Genomic DNA, 23,009 nt, shown 5'->3' on the forward strand with positions numbered 1-23,009 from the left:
TACCACAACAAAGGATTTATGTTCGACTTCATCTGGCACGGAAAATTCTACACGTAAGTATGCATTTATAATTCTTTTATTCATGTGTTTGGTCTATATGGTTTCAGGTGTTACGTTTTTAAATGTCCGGAAAGTTCTTTAAATCGCTGCGCTTCTGTAACAGACAGTTTAAGAAGAAATCTGGTGGATTTAAAGGATTTTAAACCTGTAACTCATGTACAGTGTGAGAAATCTAACTTATATATCTCAGTATAGGTGTTTACAGCGCGATGTTTACAGGCGATTCACCGAATCTCTGTTTTTATTTAAAAAATGTTGCAGATGTTGGTCATAGCACATTTCCTTCTGAAATACTGGGTAAAATGGGTTGTTCCAGACATTGTTCTGATGAACAGCGTACTTTGATTAAAAAGTTGATTGTAGAGGGAAAAAACATACAGAGAAGTGCAGCAAATTATCGGCTGCTCAGCTAAAATGATCTCAAATGCCTTGAAGTGAAAACCAAAACCTGAAAGATGCAGAAGGAAGCGTGGAACTACTGTTAGAATGGATTGAAGAATAGCCAGAATGGCAAATACTCAGCCAATGATCACCTCCAGAAAGATCAAGGGAAATCTGTTACCAGTGAGTACAGATAAGTGAAGCCAATTTACCAGCAAGAACAGTGCATTTGCATTTATGGAAATAAAAGTTATTATAATGATTTTGTGCTTTATTCACTTTTTTTAAATCACTGCTATTTTTTTTGAACACCACTGTACATAAGTCATGTGAAAAAGTTAGGACACCTCGTAACAACTTTTGTCTTTTTGACATATTTAAACAAATGGACCTTTGAGCTTCATTTGAACAGTATTGAGAGATGGAGCTTATTTTGTAAAATGTAATGAACAAAAATGAAAATTGATTGTGAGGAAAAAGTTAAGACACACTATGTTGTAATAGCTGGTATTTCCTCTGGAAATAATCTCAATTAGATGTTTCCTATAACCATCTACCGTCTCTGACATCGACTGGGAGGAAGTTTTTCCCTCCATGCAGAATTTCTTCAGCTGTGTGAGGTTTGAGGTTTTTTTTGCATGCACAGCTGATTTCAAGTCATTTAAATTTTTGGCATTTAGCAGACGCTCTTATCCAGAGCGACTTACAGAAGTGTTTCCATAGTAAACATTACCTTACTCTAGTTTAAGTAAAACAACAGTACAACAACACATCTGCTAAAGCCCTGTTAAAACCAAAATATTTTTTTTAAGAAATGAATGAGAGCATTGGTAAGTAAGTACAAGTCAGATTAAGAGTTTAGTAAAGATGTGATGACGGTTTTTAATCATTTTTTAAAGACAGCAAGAGACTCAGATGTTCGGACAGATAGAGGAAGTTCATTCCACCACTTGGGTGACAGTACAGAGAAGAGCCTTGATGCTCGTCTTCCTCTAGTCCTGGGTGGAGGATCAAGTGAGACCAGTGGCTCGGAGAATGCGCAGTACAGAGCCGGGTTTGATTAGACCATCCCACAGCATCTCAATAGGATTAAGATCCGGGCTTTGTTCTTCACTTGTAAATGAGGTTTTGAGATCGTTTTAAATCCCTTCCCAGACTCCTATGCATCTACAACCTTCTTTCTGGAGGCCTCAGAGAGCTCTTTAGATCTCACCATGGTGATAACACTCGCTTCAACAATCAAGAGCAAACCAAGCTAATGTCTGAAGTTTAAATAATACTTCAATGTCCTCTAATGATGGTCTAATCATTACAGCGGATGTGGTGCACCGGATATTTGTTTATTACATTTTGCAAGTTGTGTTTAAAAGTCATTTTTTTCAGTTTTTTGTTTAATTATATAAGCTCCATCTCGCATTACTGTTCAAAAAAGTCAGTCAATGTATTTTATTTTCATTTTCCATGCTGTCCCAACTTTTTCTGATTTGGGGTTGTAGGTCACATTAAATGAGAGTTCTGAAATGATGGTCTAATATTTTTACATCCCAAAAACTTGCCATTATATGTATGTTTGTAGATGCTTTCCACTGTATGTCCCATAATTGCTTGGTTGGCCCAATAAGCCTACAAGCCTACTTTTTTCACTAGTGGATTTAAAATATGAAATATTTTGAAGTTCATATCTTCATTATTGCATTTGGTTATTTTTTATCTGGGACTCAACAGGTGCCAGATGAAATCTTTGCTGGTGACCAGTATGATATGCATGAATCACAAGTGGAAATGAGCACTTTTCAGGTTAGATCAATTGTCATTTTTCTGATTATAAATTTACTGTAGTGATCCTTTACATTCAAGTGTTTACATTTAAAATATTTTTGTCTTTTATAGCTTGATAAGGTACGCAGCCTTGATGTCTGCGCCATCAGTAGTGTGGAATGCAGTGAAGACGAAGTTCCTGAGTCTTCATGTAGTATGAGGGGATCCAAAGGCAATCAGATCTCCTTACGTGTGATAGTGCTGCAGGACGTGCAAACATGTAAATGTTTTCAGATGGAATTGTACACGCTTCTCTTTTTTCCACAAGAAGATCCATATTTTTCTGCATCATGGGTGTTAAAAATTTCGTCCTCGCTTTCCACGTATTTCCTTGATGTCTGCTCCATCAGTATGTTCCCGAGTCTTCATATAGTAGCTCAGATGAAAGTGCCTGCAGTCACACTAGCTCTGAGGTTAAAGGAACAGCCAAGACAATGGTGAAAGGATGTCCTTCACTCAGTCCTGTGGATGGTCAGTCCTGTGCTGTGGATGCCAATGAATCTGAAGCTGTACCTGACCAGTCAAGCTCGGTTTTGGTCAAAGGAGTTTCACGGTCAACCAGTGAAGTAGGAGTGTATGACAAGAAACAGTACTGTTTGTTTTGCAGCAAACCACTATCAAAAATGGCAAGACATTTAGAGCAGGTTCATAGCAACGAGTCTGAAGTTGCAAAAGCTTTGAGTTTTCCAAAAGGTTCAACAGAAAGAAAAATCTTGCAAGAGCACCTTAGGAATAAAGGGAATTTTGCACATAATGCTGAGGTTGTACAGTCTGGAAAAGGTGACCTTGTATCTTGTAAGAAGCCCGAAAAAGATTGTGATTCCAATGATTTTATACATTGCTGCAAATGTCAAGCACTTTTTGCTATAAAGTTTCTCTGGTGTCATCTAAAACTTTGTAAGCTGGGCAAAAATGATCATTTTAATCCCGAACCAGGAAAGAACAGGGTGTTTTCACAAAGTGCATATATGGGACCTACACCTCCTGGAATATGACCTATGACAAGGTGGCAGTTGCCATCAAGTCAGACTTGTACATTACAATATTAGGAGAGCATTTTTACAAATCTGAGTGGGCTCAGATATTGGCAAACATGAATATATTTGACAGAAAATAAGAGAAGTTGAAAGATTGTTAATTGCAGCAAGAGAAGTTACTCTTTTGTGTAAAATTGAGGATTTTGTTGACCCAGCTAACTTTATGCATGTCATCACTGCTGTCAGAAAAGCCAGTGGTTATGATGAAGAAAAGTACACATTTCAACGACCATCCTTTGCACTGAAGCTGGGTCATAGCTTACAGAAGATTGTTTCTTTAGTCTCGTTTCAAGCGATGATGGATCGGGACAGTGTAAAAGAAGAAGATTGTTCATTGTAGCAATTAACTACAACCTCAGCATTATGTGCAAAATTCCCTTTATTCCTAAGGTGCTCTTGCAAGATTTTTCTTTCTGTTGAACCTTTTGGAAAACTCAAAGCTTTTGCAACTTCAGACTCGTTGCTATGAACCTGCTCTAAATGTCTTGCCATTTTTGATAGTGGTTTGCTGCAAAACAAACAGTACAGTTTCTTGTCATACACTCCTACTTCACTGGTTGACCGTGAAACTCCTTTGACCAAAATCAAGCTTGACTGGTCAGGTACAGCTTCAGATTCATTGGCATCCACAGCACAGGACTGACCATCCACAGGACTGAGTGAAGGACATCCTTTCACCATTGTCTTGGCTGTTCCTTTAACCTCAGAGCTAGTATGACTGCAGGCACTTTCATCTGAGCTACTATATGAAGACTCGGGAACATACTGATGGAGCAGACATCAAGGCTGCGTACCTTATCAAGAAGATTGCTTCTTTAGTCTAATTTCAAGCAATGATGGATCGGGACAGTGAAAAAGTGCAGAACTTTTCAGATATGTATGTGGCAAGATGGAGTGAAATGATATCATCACATGCTTTCCGGACACAGAGAGAAGTTAAGTGGAATGCACCACTTGTTCTACCTTTTACTAAAGATGTAAAAATACTACACTTGTATCTTGATCACAAGCAAGAAGAATACTTTTACCAACTATCAGTTGATGCTTCCTCCAAGAACTGGACACTTCTTGCAAAAATTACCCTGGCTCGGACCGTCCTTGTCAATCGCAGAAGATAGGGTGAGGTTTCAAAAATGCCTTTAGCAGCTCCGATGAAAGTGCCTGCAGTCATACTAGCTCTGAGGTTGAAGGAACAGCCAAGACAATGGTGAAAGGATGTCCTTCACTCAGTCTTATGGATGGTCAGTCTTGTGCTGTGGATTCCAATGAAGCTGTACCTGACCAGTCAGGCTCAGTTTTGTTCAAAGGAGTTTCACGGTCAACCAGTGAAGTAGGAGTGTATGACAAGAAACTGTACTGTTTGTTTTGCAGCAAACCACTATCAAAAATGGCAAGACATTTAGAGCAGGTTCATAGCAACGAGTCTGAAGTTGCAAAAGCTTTGAGTTTTCCAAAAGGTTCAACAGAAAGAAAAATCTTGCTAGAGCACCTTAGGAATAGAAAAGAGTAAAGGACATCCTTTCACCATTGTCTAGGCTGTTCCTTTAACAAAAATGCCTTAAGCATCATTTACCAACAGAAACTCCGATGACTTGCATGTAGATGATGCTCTTGCACTTTCAGAGCTTGAAAAGAAACTGCCATTATTTTACTCGACTGGAAGTACGTGGAAAGCGAGGACAAAATGTTCCAGTTCTTTTAACACCCATGATGCAGAAAAATATGGATCTTCTTGTGGAAAAAAGAGAAGCGTGTACAATTCCATCTGAAAACATTTACATGTTTGCACGTCCTGCAGCACTATCACAATAAAGTAGATCCGATTGCCTTTGTGAATTTGCAACAGAATGTGGAGCAAAGAATCCAAAGGCACTTTCATCGACAAAACTTCACAAAAACATAGAAACACTGTTCAAGTTCTGAACCTCAATTATACAGAATTGGATCAGCTGGCTGACTTTTTAGGGTATGATGTTAGGGTACATAGACAATATTACCGACTTCCTGAGGGCGCTCTCCAGCTGGCTAAGATGAGCGAGATTTTGATGGCATTAGAGACTGAAAGACTTGGGGAGTTCAGTGGAAAAAACCTGGATGAAATTGACTGACTCAAATGGTAAGTTGAGTAAAGTTCCTGTATTACTTGTAGGCAACTAGAAATCTAATGAATGATTTACTACTTAATGTTACATACCTAATGGGCACGGAGGCTAAGTGGGTAGCACTGTCGCCTCACAGCAAGAAGGTCCTGGGTTCGATCCCCAGGTTGGGCCGGTCCAAGTTCTTTCTGTGTGGAGTTTGCATGTTCTCCCCGTGTCTGTGTGGGTTTCCTCCGGGTGCTCTGGTTTCCTCCCACAGTCCAAAGACATACAAGTGAGGTGAATTGGAGACACTGAATTGTCCATGTGTTCGATATAACCTTGTGAACTGATGAATCTTGTGTAATGAGTAACTACCGTTGCTGTCATGAATGTAACCAAAGTGTAAAACATGACGTTATAATTTTAATACACAAACAAACCTAATGAGTCTTTGCAAAGTACTTACCCCCAGCTGTCAGTTTCCATTGTGACTGACAGTTTCAACTTTTACATTGATGTAAGATTGATTGTGTAGTTAACATACAAATTTATCAGTAGACCTTTTAGATGGAAACATAATTATGATACAAAAAGCATATTAAAACACACAAATGTCATTTCCAAAACCATGCTCCACATTCTGTTGCAAATTTCCCCTAGGTGTGATAGTGCTGCAGGACGTGCAAACATGTAAATGTTTTTGGATGGAATTGTACACTTTTCTTTTTTTTTTTTCACAAGAATATCTATATTTGGCTGCACCATAAAAGAACTGGAACCTTTAGTCCTTGCTTTTCATGTATTTCTAGTAGAGTAAAATTATGGCAGAGTTTAATAAATGGAGAAAAATGTTTAAGATTTCTCATGCATTTATTGGTGGGTGTACATTTGCACCTAATGTACCAACTTTGCCAACCTTCTCCTTTGTAGTCCAAAATCGCACCACAGCAACCATTTATTAATACTCTAGTAACCCTCTGAAACAACACTGGACCAGTTAATTACAACCTAGCACCTGGGCGACACGGTGGCTAAGTGGGTAGCACTGTCGCCTCACAGCAAGAAGGTCCTGGGTTCGGTCCCCAGGTGGGGCCGGTCCGGGTCCTTTCTGTGTGGAGTTTGCATGTTCTCCCCGTGCCTGCGTGGGTTTCCTCCGGGTGCTCCGGTTTCCTCCCACAGTCCAAAGACATGCAAGTGAGGTGAACTGGAGATACTAAATTGTCCATGACTGTGTTTGATATAACCTTGAGAAGTGATGAATCTTGTGTGTAATGAGTAACGACCGTTCCTGTCATGAATGTAACCAAAGTGTGAAACATGACGTTAAAATCCCAATAAACAAACAAACTAGCACCTACCAACCACTCGCATAACCACCTGGCATACCACTGCAACCACCAGCAATATCTGAGTAACCCCATGGTTATACAAGGTTTTATTATTATTATTATTATTATTATTATTACTATTATTAATATAATTATTATTATACCCCAGCTGAGCAAGCAATGGAACCAACAAGCACCACATCACTTTCCAAAAGTATTGTCTGATTTATATAAATGATGGCAACACATGAAAATACTTTGTATGTTTTAACTAATGTTGTCCTGTATTTATTCAGGTGTTAAGAAAAAAAGGAGGTTAAGAAAAAAACAAGGGAGACCAGTGAAGTAAACGAAGTTGAAAAGCATCTGTCCAGGTTCATCAAAACTTGCACAGTACCAGGAAAAAGCCATTGTGAGGCTTGCATACAAGCTGAACCTGTTGCATTGAAAGACTGGGATTGGTTGTCTAAGTTCTTTATAAACAACTGCTCTCAAAAGGAAGATGTAATTCAGAAAATATTTGCATGGTTTTATTTTGTTTTATACACACACATCGGTGGCAATTTTTTTTTTATAAAATGACCATTAATTTAATTTTATTGTACCACTATAATGTACATTTAACATTTTTTATGTGACTGAAACTTTTAAGTTTTAATAATTGCACTGAAACGGAAGTACTTATGATATGTGGAAAAATACTGCATTGCTAATGGCAACAACTGTTAAAAATAAGAAATAAATAAGGACTGTTGTTGTTTATGTGAGTTAATCATTTATCTTATCATTTAAATACACATTTTTTGAGCTTCCCAATTGTTTGTAAAATTAGTCCCCAGATTGTTCACAAGTACCTACAATGTAGAAAAACCAAAAAGTTGTGTGTGTGTATCTGCTGGTCCTTACAAGTTTGGTCTACCAGAAATTGTCCCCAGAATGTGGGAAAATGTCACATTGCTTTATTAACATATTTCCTGTAATTTGAAGTGCCCGCCGTTATTACAGCTTCCGTTAAAACATGAATCATGAATTCGTTTGCTCCTAAAGCCTTTAGAAAGGTGGGTCCCCAGATTGCAGGATCCAGCATGTAGTCCCCGGACTAGACTTGGACAAGTATGTGTGTGTGTGTGTGTGTGTGTACCTCCAGTAGTTCGGTGTACAGCTCCAGACCCTCACACTGTAGGAAGTGTGTACAGGCGGAGTGTGTGTGTGTGTGTGTGTGTGTGTGTGTGTGTGTGTACCTCCAGTAGTTCGGTATACAGCTCCAGACCCTCACACTGTAGGAAGTGTGTACAGGCGGAGTGTGTGTTATCAGTGAGACTCCACAGAGCGCTCAGCGTGAACTCCAGTGAGGTGTCACACACTCCGACCGACGCCTTCTGCTGCACCACACACAGTAACTGCTGCACACAAACACACACACACAAACACACACACAAACACACACACAAACACACACACACACACACTTGTGTTTATGTACAGTAAAAGGTCACAAGTCACTTACTAGATGTAAATGTTCTGACCTTGATGATGACCTCTTCAGCTCCCAACTGCTTCATCTCATCCTCACTCAGCTACACAACCAATCACAAACACACGTTACTGCAGCTCATTCACTCATTCATCAATAATAACCACTTCATCCTGATCAGGGTCACAGTGCAAGGATATCACTCAATCATTCATTTACTCTCTCTCTCTCACACACACACACACACACACACACACACCTGGGACAGCAGTAGAAATAGAATAGAAATACACAGCGTCTGTAGAAATTCATCTTCATTACAGCTCACTCGCTTCATCACCTGCTTCACTGCTTCATACCTGCAGCATCAAAACACCACCTTAACTAACCAGGTTTAATAAACACCACATTAACTAACCTGATTTAATAAACACCACCTTAACTAACCAGTAAATAATAAACACCACCTTAACTAACCAGTAAATAATAAACACCACATTAACTAACCAGTAAATAATAAACACCACCTTAACTAACCAGGTTTAATAAACACCACATTAACTAACCAGTGAATAATAAACACCACCTTAACTAACCAGGTTTAATAAACACCACATTAACTAACCAGGTTTAATAAACACCACCTTAACTAACCAGTAAATAATAAACACCACATTAACTAACCAGTGAATAATAAACACCACATTAACTAACCAGGTTTAATAAACACCACCTTAACTAACCAGTAAATAATAAACACCACATTAACTAACCAGTGAATAATAAACACTACCTTAACTAACCAGGTTTAATAAACACCACATTAACTAACCAGGTTTAATAAACACCACCTTAACTAACCAGTAAATAATAAACACCACATTAACTAACCAGTGAATAATAAACACCACATTAACTAACCAGGTTTAATAAACACCACCTTAACTAATCAGTAAATAATAAACACCACATTAACTAACCAGTAAATAATAAACACCACATTAACTAACCAGTGAATAATAAACACCACATTAACTAACCAGGTTTAATAAACACCACATTAACTAACTAGGTTTAATAAACACCACCTTAACTAATCAGTAAATAATAAACACCACATTAACTAACCAGTAAATAATAAACACCACCTTAACTAAACAGGTTTAATAAACACCACCTTAACTAACCAGTAAATAATAAACACTGCATTCATTTATACACAGATTAACTAACCAGTAAATAATAAACACCACATTAACTAACCAGGTTTAATAAACATCACCGCTGGTCACGTGACTCACAAAGACAACCCATCAGTTACAAATGCTAGTTAAAACAACCCATAAGTTATATTGCTAGTAAAAACAACCCATCAGTTTGTTACACTGCCAGTAAAATAAAACATCAGTTTGATACACTGCTAGTAAAAAAAGCATCAGTTTGATACACTGCTAGTAAAAAAAAACCATGAGTTTGATACACTACTAGTAAAACAACCCATCAGTTTGTTACACTGCTAGTAAAACACCCCATCAGTTTGATACACTACTAGTAAAACAACCCATTAGTGTTACACTGCTAGTTAAAACCACCCATCAGTTTGTTACACTGCTAATAAAAAAAAAACCATCAGTTTGATACACTACTAGTAAAACATCCCATCAGTTTGTTACACTGCTAGTTAAAACCACCCATCGGTTATACCACTAGTTATTATATCAGTGTGTTACATTGACTTTTTTACACTGCTAGTTAAAACAATCAGTTTGTTACACTGCTAGTTAAAACTGTTAGTACCTGTTGAAGGGAACGTTGTGGAGGACGTGATCATTACACAGAATCATCAGGCAGATCTTCTGGATCTACACACAAATACACTCAGTAACACACTCGGTGTACAGCTAACCATCACACAACACGTGTGTGTGTGTGTGTGTGTGTGTGTGTGTGTGTGTGTGTGTGTGTGTGTGTGTGTGTACCTCTTTATGGTCAGGAAAGTTCCTCATGGTTGTGAGTACATGCCGCACTACATTTCCCATCAGGCCGAGGGGCATCTGCTCTGCCAGATCCAAACTGGTGAGGTTGTACAGACACATGGATCCAGTCACCTGTACTGCGCTACACTCGGGGTGTGTTTTCATTCCTGAACACACCAGCTACACACACACACACACACACACACACACACACTTACATAGGTTTGAAATAATAAGAAGCATGATGGATGGTTGAGGTAGCCGTCGTACCTTCAGGATCTGAGGTTGAGACCTGACGTCCGGTTCATTGCTGAGGTTGTAGAGGTGGAGCAGCGCCTCCTGCAGGAAGCTCCTCCGCTCCCTGTATCTCCTCAGAGCTTCAGCCAGCTGTGTGAGGTTCAGCTCTCCTGCTACCTGCACACAAACCTACAGTCAGAACATCGTCAAGGGTTCTACAGGAACACTGTTCCACAATACCAGGTGTTAGTCAGGACTTCTTCTTGATCTTGAGTTGAGAGCGTCCTTTACCTGTAGATGTTCTCCTCCAGAGAGAACTTCACATCTTCCTGCTCCAGTAGCTAGCAGACCAACGAACCTCATCCCTTGTCGTTCCTCCACGAAGGTCTTCAGATCCGCCTCACTAACGCCCCTCCACCCCGACACATCCAGGGCCACCAGCGCCGGAAGGATCCTCGGTTTTCGCAAGAGCTTTGCGATACGAAGATCTTCATCTTCCTTTAAGCGATCATTGGAGACGTCAAGCTGTGTGAGGTTCTTCATCTCAGAGAGGACAGAAACCAAACCGTCGGCGCTCATGGTGAGCCGGTGCAGGGCGTGGACGGTGAGAGAGCGCAGGGTCGACCGGAGCCTCCTCAGCGCTGTGAGGTCAGTGACGTTCGTTCCAGAGACGTCCAGCTTTTCCAGGTGCTGGAGCGAGCAGATGTCCTCCAGCCCCGAGTCGTCCAGAGACGTCCACGCCACCGACAGGCTCCTCAGACTCTGTAATGTGCTGAATCGGACTGAAGGATCTCCAAAGCTCCTCACCCCGCTCACGCTCAGCCTCTGCAGACCTTCACGGCTCTTCTGATTGGACATCAGAGCGTTAACGACGTCCGAAACGCTGATGTTTCCACAGAGATGAGAAGCATCAAGTTCCTTGAGGTGGTGAGAGCAGAGGAACCGACGGAAGGAAGCCGCGGTCAGACCAGAGGAGCGGACGTACGCCCGACTTAGGCGCAAGAGCTCGACGTTTCGGAAGATACCGACGTTCCTGTCGTTCAGTGTTCCTGTCACGAGGAAAGAAGAAGTTCTAGTTTAGAGGTTAAGCAGATCATATGGCCAAAAGTATGTGGACGCCTGACCGTAAGCTTGACGGACGTTCTAAAATAGAGTGACCTCTGTGTGATTGTTTCAGCTAGAACTTTCAGCCTTATTCTCATCCTACATCAGCCTAGCCACGCCCTTTAGCCACGCCCTTTCACCCAGAGCAGTGTTTACTCACCGCGGTCGGTCATGGTGCGCAGCAGGAGGTCGGCGAGTCCCGGCGGGAACAGTGGACATGATGGTAACTGCAGTGACCCGTCATCACATTCACTACACAGAACCTCCAGGTTACAGCACACACTCATCAATGACACATCAACCAGAGACGGGGGGCCGGCGTCATCCTGAAACACACACACACACACACACACACACACACACACACACACACACACACACACACACACACACACACACACACACACACACACACACACACACACACACACACACACACACACACACACACACACACACACACACACACACACACACACACACACACACACACACACACACACACACACACACACACACACACACACACACACACATACAGTAAAGTGTATGAAATAATTTAGGGACGCCCCCTTCCTGTTCCCTGTGCACAATGTGAGGTCCATAAAGACGTGGTTTGTGTATCTGGGCGGGTCACGCCCCTCTACTGGAGCCTGAGGTGAAGCTTCGTACCTGCAAGAACTTAAAACGAACCCAAGTGCAGGACGTCTGAGCACAGAGGAACAACAAACAGGGGAGAAGTGTGTAAATAAATAAAGAGGCCAAAATATCAGAAACCAAGTCACATGACAAATATAATAATAATAAATATAGTAAATATAATAATAATAAATATAATTAATATAATAATAAATATAGTAAATATAATAATAATAAATATAGTTAATATAATAAAAAATATAGTAAATATAATAATAATAAATATAGTAAATATAATAATAAATATAGTAAATATAATAATAAAAAAAAAAAAAGTAAATATAATAAAAAATATAGTAAATATAATACTACTACTACTAATAATAATATAATAATAATAATATAATTATATAAACTTATATTTAGGGCTGTCACACGATTAAAAATTTTAATCGAGATTAATCACGATTAAAGAACAAAATTAATCTAGATTAATCTCTATTAAAATTTTTCATCGTGTGACAGCCCTAATATATATGTATTCATCTCAATTAATCGCAAACTAATAATTAAGCAAAATTTGAACAGTTATGCACATTGTTATTGCAAGAACGTGTTTACCAATAAAACATTCATAAAATATGATAGAATTATTAAATCTAAATTCATTGTAGAAAGCACATTATCTGACAAAAGTGAGGATCTTTTCCTGTTCATGACCCTGACACTGAAAACAGGTGCACCAATCATAATGTTTTGATCTAATATAAGGCATCAATAAAGCATCAAAACACAGATATGATTATTTCATAGATCTATTAAGAAAACCCTTTAATACTGTTTGTGCAGAAAGAATACTGGGAAATACTGTTCTACATTACCATTTAAACACCTATAAATACCTGAAACAGTCAAGTTAGCAGACATTATCTATAAGTAATTGACTGTAGCTATAAAAAAGTGTTAATTAATACAGTCCATGTAAACGCTTAGTCCATATAAATATCAGATACGAATGTGTTTTTAGAAAACTACAAACATCACAAATATAAATCATGATTATAACCATGTGATAGAATAACCTGAATAAACTGTAGAGATGAAACATCACAAACATAAATCATGATTATAACCATGTGATAGAATAACCTGAATAAACTGTAGAGATGAAACATCACAAACATAAATCATGATTATAACCATGTGATAGAATAACCTGAATAAACTGTAGAGATGAAACATCACAAACATAAATCATGATTATAACCATGTGATAGAATAACCTGAATAAACTGTAGAGATGAAACATCACAAACATAAATCATGTTTATAACCATGTGATAGAATAACCTGAATAAACTGTAGAGATGAAACATCACAAACATAAATCATGATTATAACCATGTGATAGAATAACCTGAATAAACTGTAGAGATGAAACATCACAAATATAAATCATGTTTATAACCATGTGATAGAATAACCTGAATAAACTGTAGAGATGAAACATCACACAGAGTTTCACTTCTTACCGGAGGGGGAGGAGGCGGAGCTACACGGTTTTGATGGACAGCTCTAGCAGCCAATGGAAATACTCGTTACAAAGCTTGCGTGGTTTCATTCATCGTTTCATCAACACGTAAAAAAAGTGAAAACCGCTAAAAGTAGTTTATCATCGGACAGTTCATGCGCTTTACATCCTAATTCATCTGAAATACAGATAATTACCACAGACACACATGTATATGCCAAATAAAAATAGTTAGATAAAATTTTTTAATCTTGATTCATTTTTTTAATCGCGATTAAAATTTTAACGCGTTAATCGCGTTAATTTACGCGATTAACGACAGCCCTACTTATAATTATATAAACTATAAAATATAATTAGTTATTACTTTTATTTTTTTAATAGTAGCAACAGTAAAATATTAATAAATATACGAATAAAATAATAACAAATATAAAAAATTTATAATAATAATAGTAATATTAATAATGAATATAATAATGAAATATAATAACAAATAAAAAAATCTAATAATAATACATAAAAAAATTAAATATCATAAATATAAAAAGTGTAACAATAATTAATAATAAATATAAAAATAAAATATAATAACAAATATAAAATATGTAATAATAATAATAAATATAATAATAAATTAATAGCAAATATAAAAAATGTAATAATAGCAATAATAATAATAATAATAATAACAACAACATAATAAAATATAACAAATATAAAAAATCTAATAATAATAATACATATAATAAAATAATAGCAAATATAAAAGTAATAATAATAATAACATAATAACAAATATTAAAAAATGTATAATAGTAATAAATATAATAATAAATTATAATAATAAATATAAAAATGCAATAATAATAACAATAATAACGTGAGGTCCATAAAGACATGGTTTGTGTATCGGGCCGGGTCACGCCCCTCTACTCATGCATGAGATGAAGCCCCGAACCCTAAACGCAGGACGCCTGACCAAAGAAGAACAACACAGCGGCTAAAAGAGCCAAACAAACAAAGATAAAGGTGTAAATTAATAATGTGGACAAAATATTGGAAACCAAGTCACATATAGCATTGTGACAGGGGGAAATAATTCATCACCTGAAAGAATTAAGTGAGTAACAGAATTTAAATAGATCTTTTATGGAAAGAAGGGCATCCTCAAATCATCAAACCATGGCTATACTGAAGCGCAGTGTAAGGCTCTGCCAAAATCTGACCATCTGTATCCAGACCACCATCAGACCGACCAAAAGTGACCAAACAATCAGAACAACACGTAAATGTTTATTTACTGAGAGACAGAACCGTTCTGAAGGTGGATGGAAACTAGAACAGCCAAAGAAATATCAGACAGACAAGGAAAGAACATGCCAAACTCATCACAGACAGTAACTGTCCTCAGTTCCCAAACTGTTTGGAATGATTGCTGTTAAAAGGAAACATGTAAACATGTTCCTGTCACAATGATTAATTGAAACATAATAATAATTATTATTATTATTACATTTTTATAGTTATTATTATTATATTTGTTGTTATTATTATTATTATTACTATTACTTTTTCATATTTGTAATCATATTTTATTACCATTATTATATTTGTTATTATTATTATATTATTATTATTATATTTGTTATATTTTTATTATATTTGTTATTATTATTACTTTATTTGTTATCATCACTTTTTTATATTTGTTATTATTATTAATAAAAAATGATATTATTATAGTAGTAATATTATATTTACTGTATTATTATATTTATTATTGTTTATTATTTGATTTATTATTTCTATTGTTATTGTATTATTATAGTTAATATTATTATTACTAATATTTCTATTAATATTATTGTTGTTATAACCATATTACATTTGTAATTAATAAATTTTGTTGTTATTATATTGTTTATTTTATTTCTATTTTATTATTATTATTGCTGCTCTATTTTTCTTTAGTAATAATTCTACCTGCACTATTACAAATATACAAACAGTTCAACAACATTTAATATCAGAACTTTTACAGTATATACATGTAATAATATTTACATTATTGTAAACAAGTGTACCTTTAATATAGATCATAATTAATCTGTATAATTGATGTTTCTCTGTGTGGGGAAGGTTAATATCAGATTGATCAGATCAGTGTGTAATAAATATTAAAATATGAAATTACTCACCATGTGTGTAGAATGAGATTAATAATAAATCCAGACTCAGTTCAGGTCAGATCCAGTGTGTATGATTATGATGATTATTATTATTATGAGTGTGTACGTGATTCCTGTGCTGTCGAGGTGAATAAGTGAATCTTTTACTCACTAGTTCTACTGTAACGTGACCCACATGTTGACACTACAGCTCATCTCACACTCGTCCTGTCCTGAGACCTCCAGCGCTCTCCTAAATATAGTTCACATGGACTCCAACATCACCTACCCAAATCAATGTCAGCTTTAATAATTACTTTATTTACTTTACTTGGCTGAATCCAAAGCTGAAAACTTCCTGTGGACTAAATGCTGGAGGTCCAATATGGTGGTGGTGCTGCTCGAACCTGGGACCGTACGATTCCTAGTCCAGTACCTTAACCCCTGAGCTACAACTGCCCCTTTGGTTTGATGTTTATTCTCGGGTAACTCGGGTTGCGTTAGCGCAAGTTAGAATCTGTTATCGACCGACCGGGCGCCCACACAGACGTAAATGTGTCTGTTGACATGTGACCACAATAGAACTTTCTGGTAAAGCACAGCAAAGCAACCCCAAAACATTAGTGAGCCTCCAGCAATGACGTTATTGTTGAAGGCTCACTAATGTTTTGGGGTTGCTTTGCTGCATGGCATCATGAAATCTGAAGACCAACACATTCTGAAGTGCAGCGTAGGGTCGAGTGTCAGAAAGCCGAGTCTCCGTCAGAGGTCAGGGGTCTTCCAGCAGGACGATGACGCCAAGCAGCCAGGAATGTGCTTCAAATATGAGACCTGGATCGTGTGCTAAAAGTCAGGTGGTCCAAGAGCTTCACTGTATACATGTGTAACCACACCCCATTAACCAGACAGTTGCTGGAGCAGCTTGTTTGTTTACCTAAACAAACCTTAACTGGTCTCCATGATTGATATAAAGAACCACACACACACCAGATCTGCTTTCATTTCACTGTTTATAAACACATCTTACATTTCCACATCCAACAAGCTCCGCCCATAAAGACCACGCCCGTCTGGGTATGAGAGGTGAACAGGTAACAGGGCTCAGTAGGAATGTCCAGGGAAACCATAACTTACACTTCAGCTGCTTCAACAAAGCAAGTGCTAATATTAGCATGACGAGTGTGCTAGCGATGCCTCGCTCATTAAATTATTAATCGAGTCCATGAGGAGATGGTCAGCAACGTGTCCGCACACACACACACACACACACACACACACTCTCTCACACACACACACACACACACACACACACACGGGTGTAACGTTCAGTCGTCTCCCTCTGATGATTCCTCAGCCTCCTCCAACCACTGGATGAACTTCAGGAGCTGCAAACACAATCAGTAAAGAGATGAATGAGTGAGGGGATGAAAGGATTAGTAAACATGAATGGATGAAGGGGTAAAAAGATGGATGAAAGGATGAAGAATAGGTGGATAAATGATTGAGTGAGTGAGTGGAGGGATGGATAGCTGAACAGTAGGTAAATGGATGAATGAAGAATAGGTGAGTGAGTGAGTGAGTGAGTGAGTGGAGGGATGGATAGCTGAACAGTAGGTAAATGGATGAATGAAGAATAGGTGAATGGGATAAATGAATGAGTGAAGAACAAACATGGGTGGATGACAATGATAGAATAACAGGAATGGGTGGATGGATGAACAAAAGGTGGATGAATAAATGAATGAATAACAGGAATGGGTGGATGGATGAACAATGGGTGGATGAATAAATGAATGAATAACAGGAATGGGTGGATGGATGAACAATAGGTGGATGAATAAATGAATGAATAACAGGAATGGGTGAATGGCTGAACAATGGGTGGATGAATAAATGAATGAATAACAGGAATGGGTGGATGGATGAACAATAGGTGGATGAATAAATGAATGAATAACAGGAATGGGTGAATGGCTGAACAATGGGTGGATGAATAAATGAATGAATAACAGGAATGGGTGGATGGATGAACAAAAGGTGGATGAATAAATGAATGAATAACAGGAATGGGTGGATGGATGAACAATGGGTGGATGAATAAATGAATGAATAACAGGAATGGGTGAATGGCTGAACAATGGGTGGATGAATAAATGAATGAATAACAGGAATGGGTGGATGGATGAACAAAAGGTGGATGAATAAATGAATGAATAACAGGAATGGGTGGATGGATGAACAATGGGTGGATGAATAAATGAATGAATAACAGGAATGGGTGGATGGATGAACAATAGGTGGATGAATAAATGAATGAATAACAGGAATGGGTGAATGGCTGAACAATGGGTGGATGAATAAATGAATGAATAACAGGAATGGGTGGATGGATGAACAATAGGTGGATGAATAAATGAATGAATAACAGGAATGGGTGAATGGCTGAACAATGGGTGGATGAATAAATGAATGAATAACAGGAATGGGTGGATGGATGAACAAAAGGTGGATGAATAAATGAATGAATAACAGGAATGGGTGGATGGATGAACAATAGGTGGATGAATAAATGAATGAATAACAGGAATGGGTGAATGGCTGAACAATGGGTGGATGAATAAATGAATGAATAACAGGAATGGGTGGATGGATGAACAAAAGGTGGATGAATAAATGAATGAATAACAGGAATGGGTGAATGGATGAACAATGGGTGGATGAATAAATGAATGAATAACAGGAATGGGTGGATGGATGAACAATAGGTGGATGAATAAATGAATGAATAACAGGAATGGGTGGATGGATGAACAATGGGTGGATGAATAAATGAATGAATAACAGGAATGGGTGGATGGATGAACAATGGGTGGATGAATAAATGAATGAATAACAGGAATGGGTGGATGGATGAACAATGGGTGGATGAATAAATGAATGAATAACAGGAATGGGTGGATGGATGAACAATGGGTGGATGAATAAATGAATGAATAACAGGAATGGGTGAATGGCTGAACAATGGGTGGATGAATAAATGAATGAATAACAGGAATGGGTGGATGGATGAACAATGGGTGGATGAATAAATGAATGAATAACAGGAATGGGTGGATGGATGAACAATAGGTGGATGAATAAATGAATGAATAACAGGAATGGGTGAATGGCTGAACAATGGGTGGATGAATAAATGAATGAATAACAGGAATGGGTGGATGGATGAACAAAAGGTGGATGAATAAATGAATGAATAACAGGAATGGGTGAATGGATGAACAATGGGTGGATGAATAAATGAATGAATAACAGGAATGGGTGGATGGATGAACAATAGGTGGATGAATAAATGAATGAATAACAGGAATGGGTGGATGGATGAACAATGGGTGGATGAATAAATGAATGAATAACAGGAATGGGTGGATGGATGAACAATGGGTGGATGAATAAATGAATGAATAACAGGAATGGGTGGATGGATGAACAATGGGTGGATGAATAAATGAATGAATAACAGGAATGGGTGGATGGATGAACAATGGGTGGATGAATAAATGAATGAATAACAGGAATGGGTGAATGGCTGAACAATGGGTGGATGAATAAATGAATGAATAACAGGAATGGGTGGATGGATGAACAAAAGGTGGATGAATAAATGAATGAATAACAGGAATGGGTGGATGGATGAACAATGGGTGGATGAATAAATGAATGAATAACAGGAATGGGTGGATGGATGAACAATGGGTGGATGAATAAATGAATGAATAACAGGAATGGGTGGATGGATGAACAATGGGTGGATGAATAAATGAATGAATAACAGGAATGGGTGAATGGCTGAACAATGGGTGGATGAATAAATGAATGAATAACAGGAATGGGTGGATGGATGAACAAAAGGTGGATGAATAAATGAATGAATAACAGGAATGGGTGGATGGATGAACAATGGGTGGATGAATAAATGAATGAATAACAGGAATGGGTGGATGGATGAACAATGGGTGGATGAATAAATGAATGAATAACAGGAATGGGTGAATGGCTGAACAAAAGGTGGATGAATAAATGAATGAATAACAGGAATGGGTGGATGGCTGAACAAAAGGTGGATGAATAAATGAATGAATAACAGGAATGGGTGGATGGATGAACAATGGGTGGATGGATGAATAAATGAATGAATAACAGGAATGGGTGGATGGATGAACAATGGGTGGATGAATAAATGAATGAATAACAGGAATGGTGGATGGATGAACAATAGGTGGATGAATAAATGAATGAATAACAGGAATGGGTGGATGGATGAACAATGGGTGGATGAATAAATGAATGAATAACAGGAATGGGTGGATGGATGAATAAATGAATGAATAACAGGAATGGGTGGATGGATGAACAATGGGTGGATGAATAAATGAATGAATAACAGGAATGGGTGGATGGATGAACAATGGGTGGATGAATAAATGAATGAATAACAGGAATGGGTGAATGGCTGAACAATGGGTGGATGAATAAATGAATGAATAACAGGAATGGTGGATGGATGAACAATGGGTGGATGAATAAATGAATGAATAACAGGAATGGGTGGATGGATGAATAAATGAATGAATCACAGGAATGGGTGGATGGATGAATAAATGAATGAATAACAGGAATGGGTGGATGGATGAACAATGGGTGGATGAATAAATGAATGAATAACAGGAATGGGTGGATGGATGAACAATAGGTGGATGAATAAATGAATGAATAACAGGAATGGGTGGATGGATGAATAAATGAATGAATCACAGGAATGGGTGGATGGATGAACAATGGGTGGATGAATAAATGAATGAATAACAGGAATGGGTGGATGGATGAATGGGTGGATGAATAAATGAATGAATAACAGGAATGGGTGGATGGATGAATAAATGAATGAATAACAGGAATGGGTGGATGGATGAATAAATGAACAAACTAATAAATAACACAGAGATGGCTGAACAATATGGATGAATGAATAAATGATGAAAAGGTGGATGAATGAATAAGTGAATACAGGAATGGATTGAATGCTAAACAAGAGGTGAATGAATGAATACATGAGTGAGTAAATGGAGGGATGAAAGGATGAGTAAACATGAATGGATTTATAGGTAAGAGATTAATGAAAGGATGAATAATATATGGTTGAATGAATGAGTGAATAACATAGATGAATGGATGAATGAATGAACAAATTAGTAAATAACAGGAATGGATGGATAGATGGCTGAACAATAGGTGGAATGAATGAATGAGTGAGTGAGTGGAGGAATGGAGGGATAAGTAAACATGAATGGATTCATGAGTAATGACATGGATGGATGAATGAATTATAGGTGTATGAATGAATGAATGAATAACGGGAGAATGGATGAATGAATGAACAAACTGGTAAATAACATTGAGAGAAGGCTGAACAATATGGATGAATGAATGAATGATGAAAAGGTGGATGAATGAATGGAGTGGATGAGTAAATATAAAAATGGATGGATGACCGAACAGGTGGATGAATGAATGAATGAATGAACAAATGCATGCGTAATTGAATAACAGGAATAAATGGATGGCTAACGAATAGGTGGATGAATGAATGAGTGAATAATAGGAATGATGGATGGATGGATGAACAAATCCCAGGTACTGACCCCCTGGTTCTTGCGCAGAGCTTTGCCCTGGTCAGTAGGTGCAGTCTGAGAGAACCAGCTCATGATGGAGTCTTCTTCCAAAATCTCCAGCTGGTACAGACTCATTAGAACCTGCAGCACAGAGAACATCAGAAGAACATCAGAGGAACATCAGAGGAATATGAGAAGAACCTGAGTAACATGAGAGCATCATGAGAGGAACAAGAGAGGAATACGAGAAGAACCTAAGAGAAACCTGACATGCTGAAGTACATGAGAGGAACATCAGGAGAACATGAGAGGAACATGACAGGAACCTGAGAAGAACCTGAGAGAAACCTGACATGCTGTTCTATCATGAAAAACGGAACATGAAAAGAACATGAGAAGAACCTAAGAGGAACCTGAGAGAAACATGAGAGGAACCTAAGAGGAACCTGAGAGAAACATGAGAGGAACCTGCAAGAAACCTGAGAAGTACGTGAGAAGAACATGAGAAGAACCTGAGAAGAACCTGAGAAGAACATGAGAGGAACATGAAAAGAACATGAGAGGAACCTGAGAGGAACATAAGAACCTAAGAGGAACATGAAAGGTACATGAGAGGAACATGAGAAGAATCTGAGAAGAACATGAGAAGAACCTGAGAGAAACCTGACATGCTGTTCTATCATGAAAAACGGAACATGAAAAGAACATGAGAAGAACCTAAGAGGAACCTGAGAGAAACATGAGAAGAACCTAAGAGGAACCTGAGAGAAACATGAGAGGAACCTGCAAGAAACCTGAGAAGTACGTGAGAAGAACATGAGAAGAACCTGAGAAGAACATGAGAGGAACATGAAAAGAACATGAGAGGAACCTGAGAGGAACATAAGAACCTAAGAGGAACATGAAAGGTACATGAGAGGAACATGAGAAGAATCTGAGAAGAACATGAGAAGAACCTGAGAGAAACCTGAGAGGAACCTAAGAAGAACCTGTGAGGAACCTGAGAAGAACCTGAGAAGAACTAGGTGTAGGTGTAGCTGTACCTTGGCGAGGGCAGGGCAGTGTGTCTGGTGTTCCAGGAACACTTCCTCCAGGCTGGCCAGACAGTGCATGTGATCCTGAGCTCGCTTCACGTAGTTCTTGAAGACTGGAACCCACTTCTTCAGCAACTACACAAACACACACACACATCTTACTACACAAGTACACTTATAGCCACTTTATTAGGAACACCACACCAATACTGGATACAACGTTCTTCGTGGTTGGAAACGTTCTTGAGATCTTGGTCCATGTCTGTGTGGTTCTGTGCAATGTTCTGCTGACTGGATCATGACACGGAGGTCTACAGGTGTTCCTAATAAAGTGGCCAGTAGTGGCATTTAGGTAGCTGACGATGCCAGAGTAGATAATAATGGATGGATGGATTAAAGATGAATGGATGTTAGATTAATAGACTGGTGCATGGGTGAATGAAGGGATGAATGTATGGATTGGTGAATG

The 23,009-nt window shown here is 37.9% G+C and overlaps 2 protein-coding genes and 1 long non-coding RNA gene across 7 annotated transcripts in view; 1 reads left to right on the plus strand and 2 right to left on the minus strand.

Annotated features, from left to right (window-relative positions):
* LOC134312547 (protein zyg-11 homolog) overlaps positions 1–16,000 on the minus strand; it is a 22,063-nt gene extending 6,063 nt beyond the window's left edge. For both annotated transcript variants that reach the window (XR_010011566.1, XM_062994564.1), the window contains exons 1-9: positions 15,868–16,000; positions 11,657–11,822; positions 10,684–11,441; positions 10,426–10,569; positions 10,159–10,335; positions 9,977–10,041; positions 8,439–8,538; positions 8,232–8,282; positions 7,947–8,105 (exon numbers count right to left, since the gene is read on the minus strand). Coding sequence is in view for 1 of the 2 variants with exons in the window: in XM_062994564.1 (XP_062850634.1) it covers positions 7,947–8,105; positions 8,232–8,282; positions 8,439–8,538; positions 9,977–10,041; positions 10,159–10,335; positions 10,426–10,569; positions 10,684–11,441; positions 11,657–11,822; positions 15,868–15,870 (1,623 nt within the window). In the remaining variant the exon portion in view is untranslated. The remainder of the gene's footprint in view (positions 1–7,946; positions 8,106–8,231; positions 8,283–8,438; positions 8,539–9,976; positions 10,042–10,158; positions 10,336–10,425; positions 10,570–10,683; positions 11,442–11,656; positions 11,823–15,867) is intronic.
* Positions 5,083–7,465, plus strand: LOC134312549 (uncharacterized). Its single transcript, XR_010011567.1, has 2 exons — positions 5,083–5,412; positions 7,002–7,465. It is a non-coding gene; the product is annotated as an uncharacterized LOC134312549 (long non-coding RNA).
* An 830-nt stretch (positions 16,001–16,830) lies between the features above and the next one.
* LOC134312551 (translation initiation factor eIF2B subunit epsilon) overlaps positions 16,831–23,009 on the minus strand; it is a 28,081-nt gene continuing 21,902 nt past the window's right edge. For 3 of the 4 annotated variants that reach the window (XM_062994569.1, XM_062994568.1, XM_062994570.1), the window contains one exon: positions 22,583–22,675. In XM_062994569.1, coding sequence (XP_062850639.1) covers positions 22,669–22,675 — 7 coding nt within the window. In that variant the 3' untranslated portion in view covers positions 22,583–22,668. Of the gene's footprint in view, positions 17,223–21,536; positions 21,648–22,549; positions 22,676–23,009 lie in introns of those variants that run through there. The other variant, XM_062994571.1, reaches the window with a different exon arrangement.

The sequence above is a fragment of the Trichomycterus rosablanca genome, chromosome 4 (assembly GCF_030014385.1).
Source record: "Trichomycterus rosablanca isolate fTriRos1 chromosome 4, fTriRos1.hap1, whole genome shotgun sequence".
Classification (NCBI taxonomy): Eukaryota; Metazoa; Chordata; class Actinopteri; order Siluriformes; family Trichomycteridae; genus Trichomycterus; species Trichomycterus rosablanca.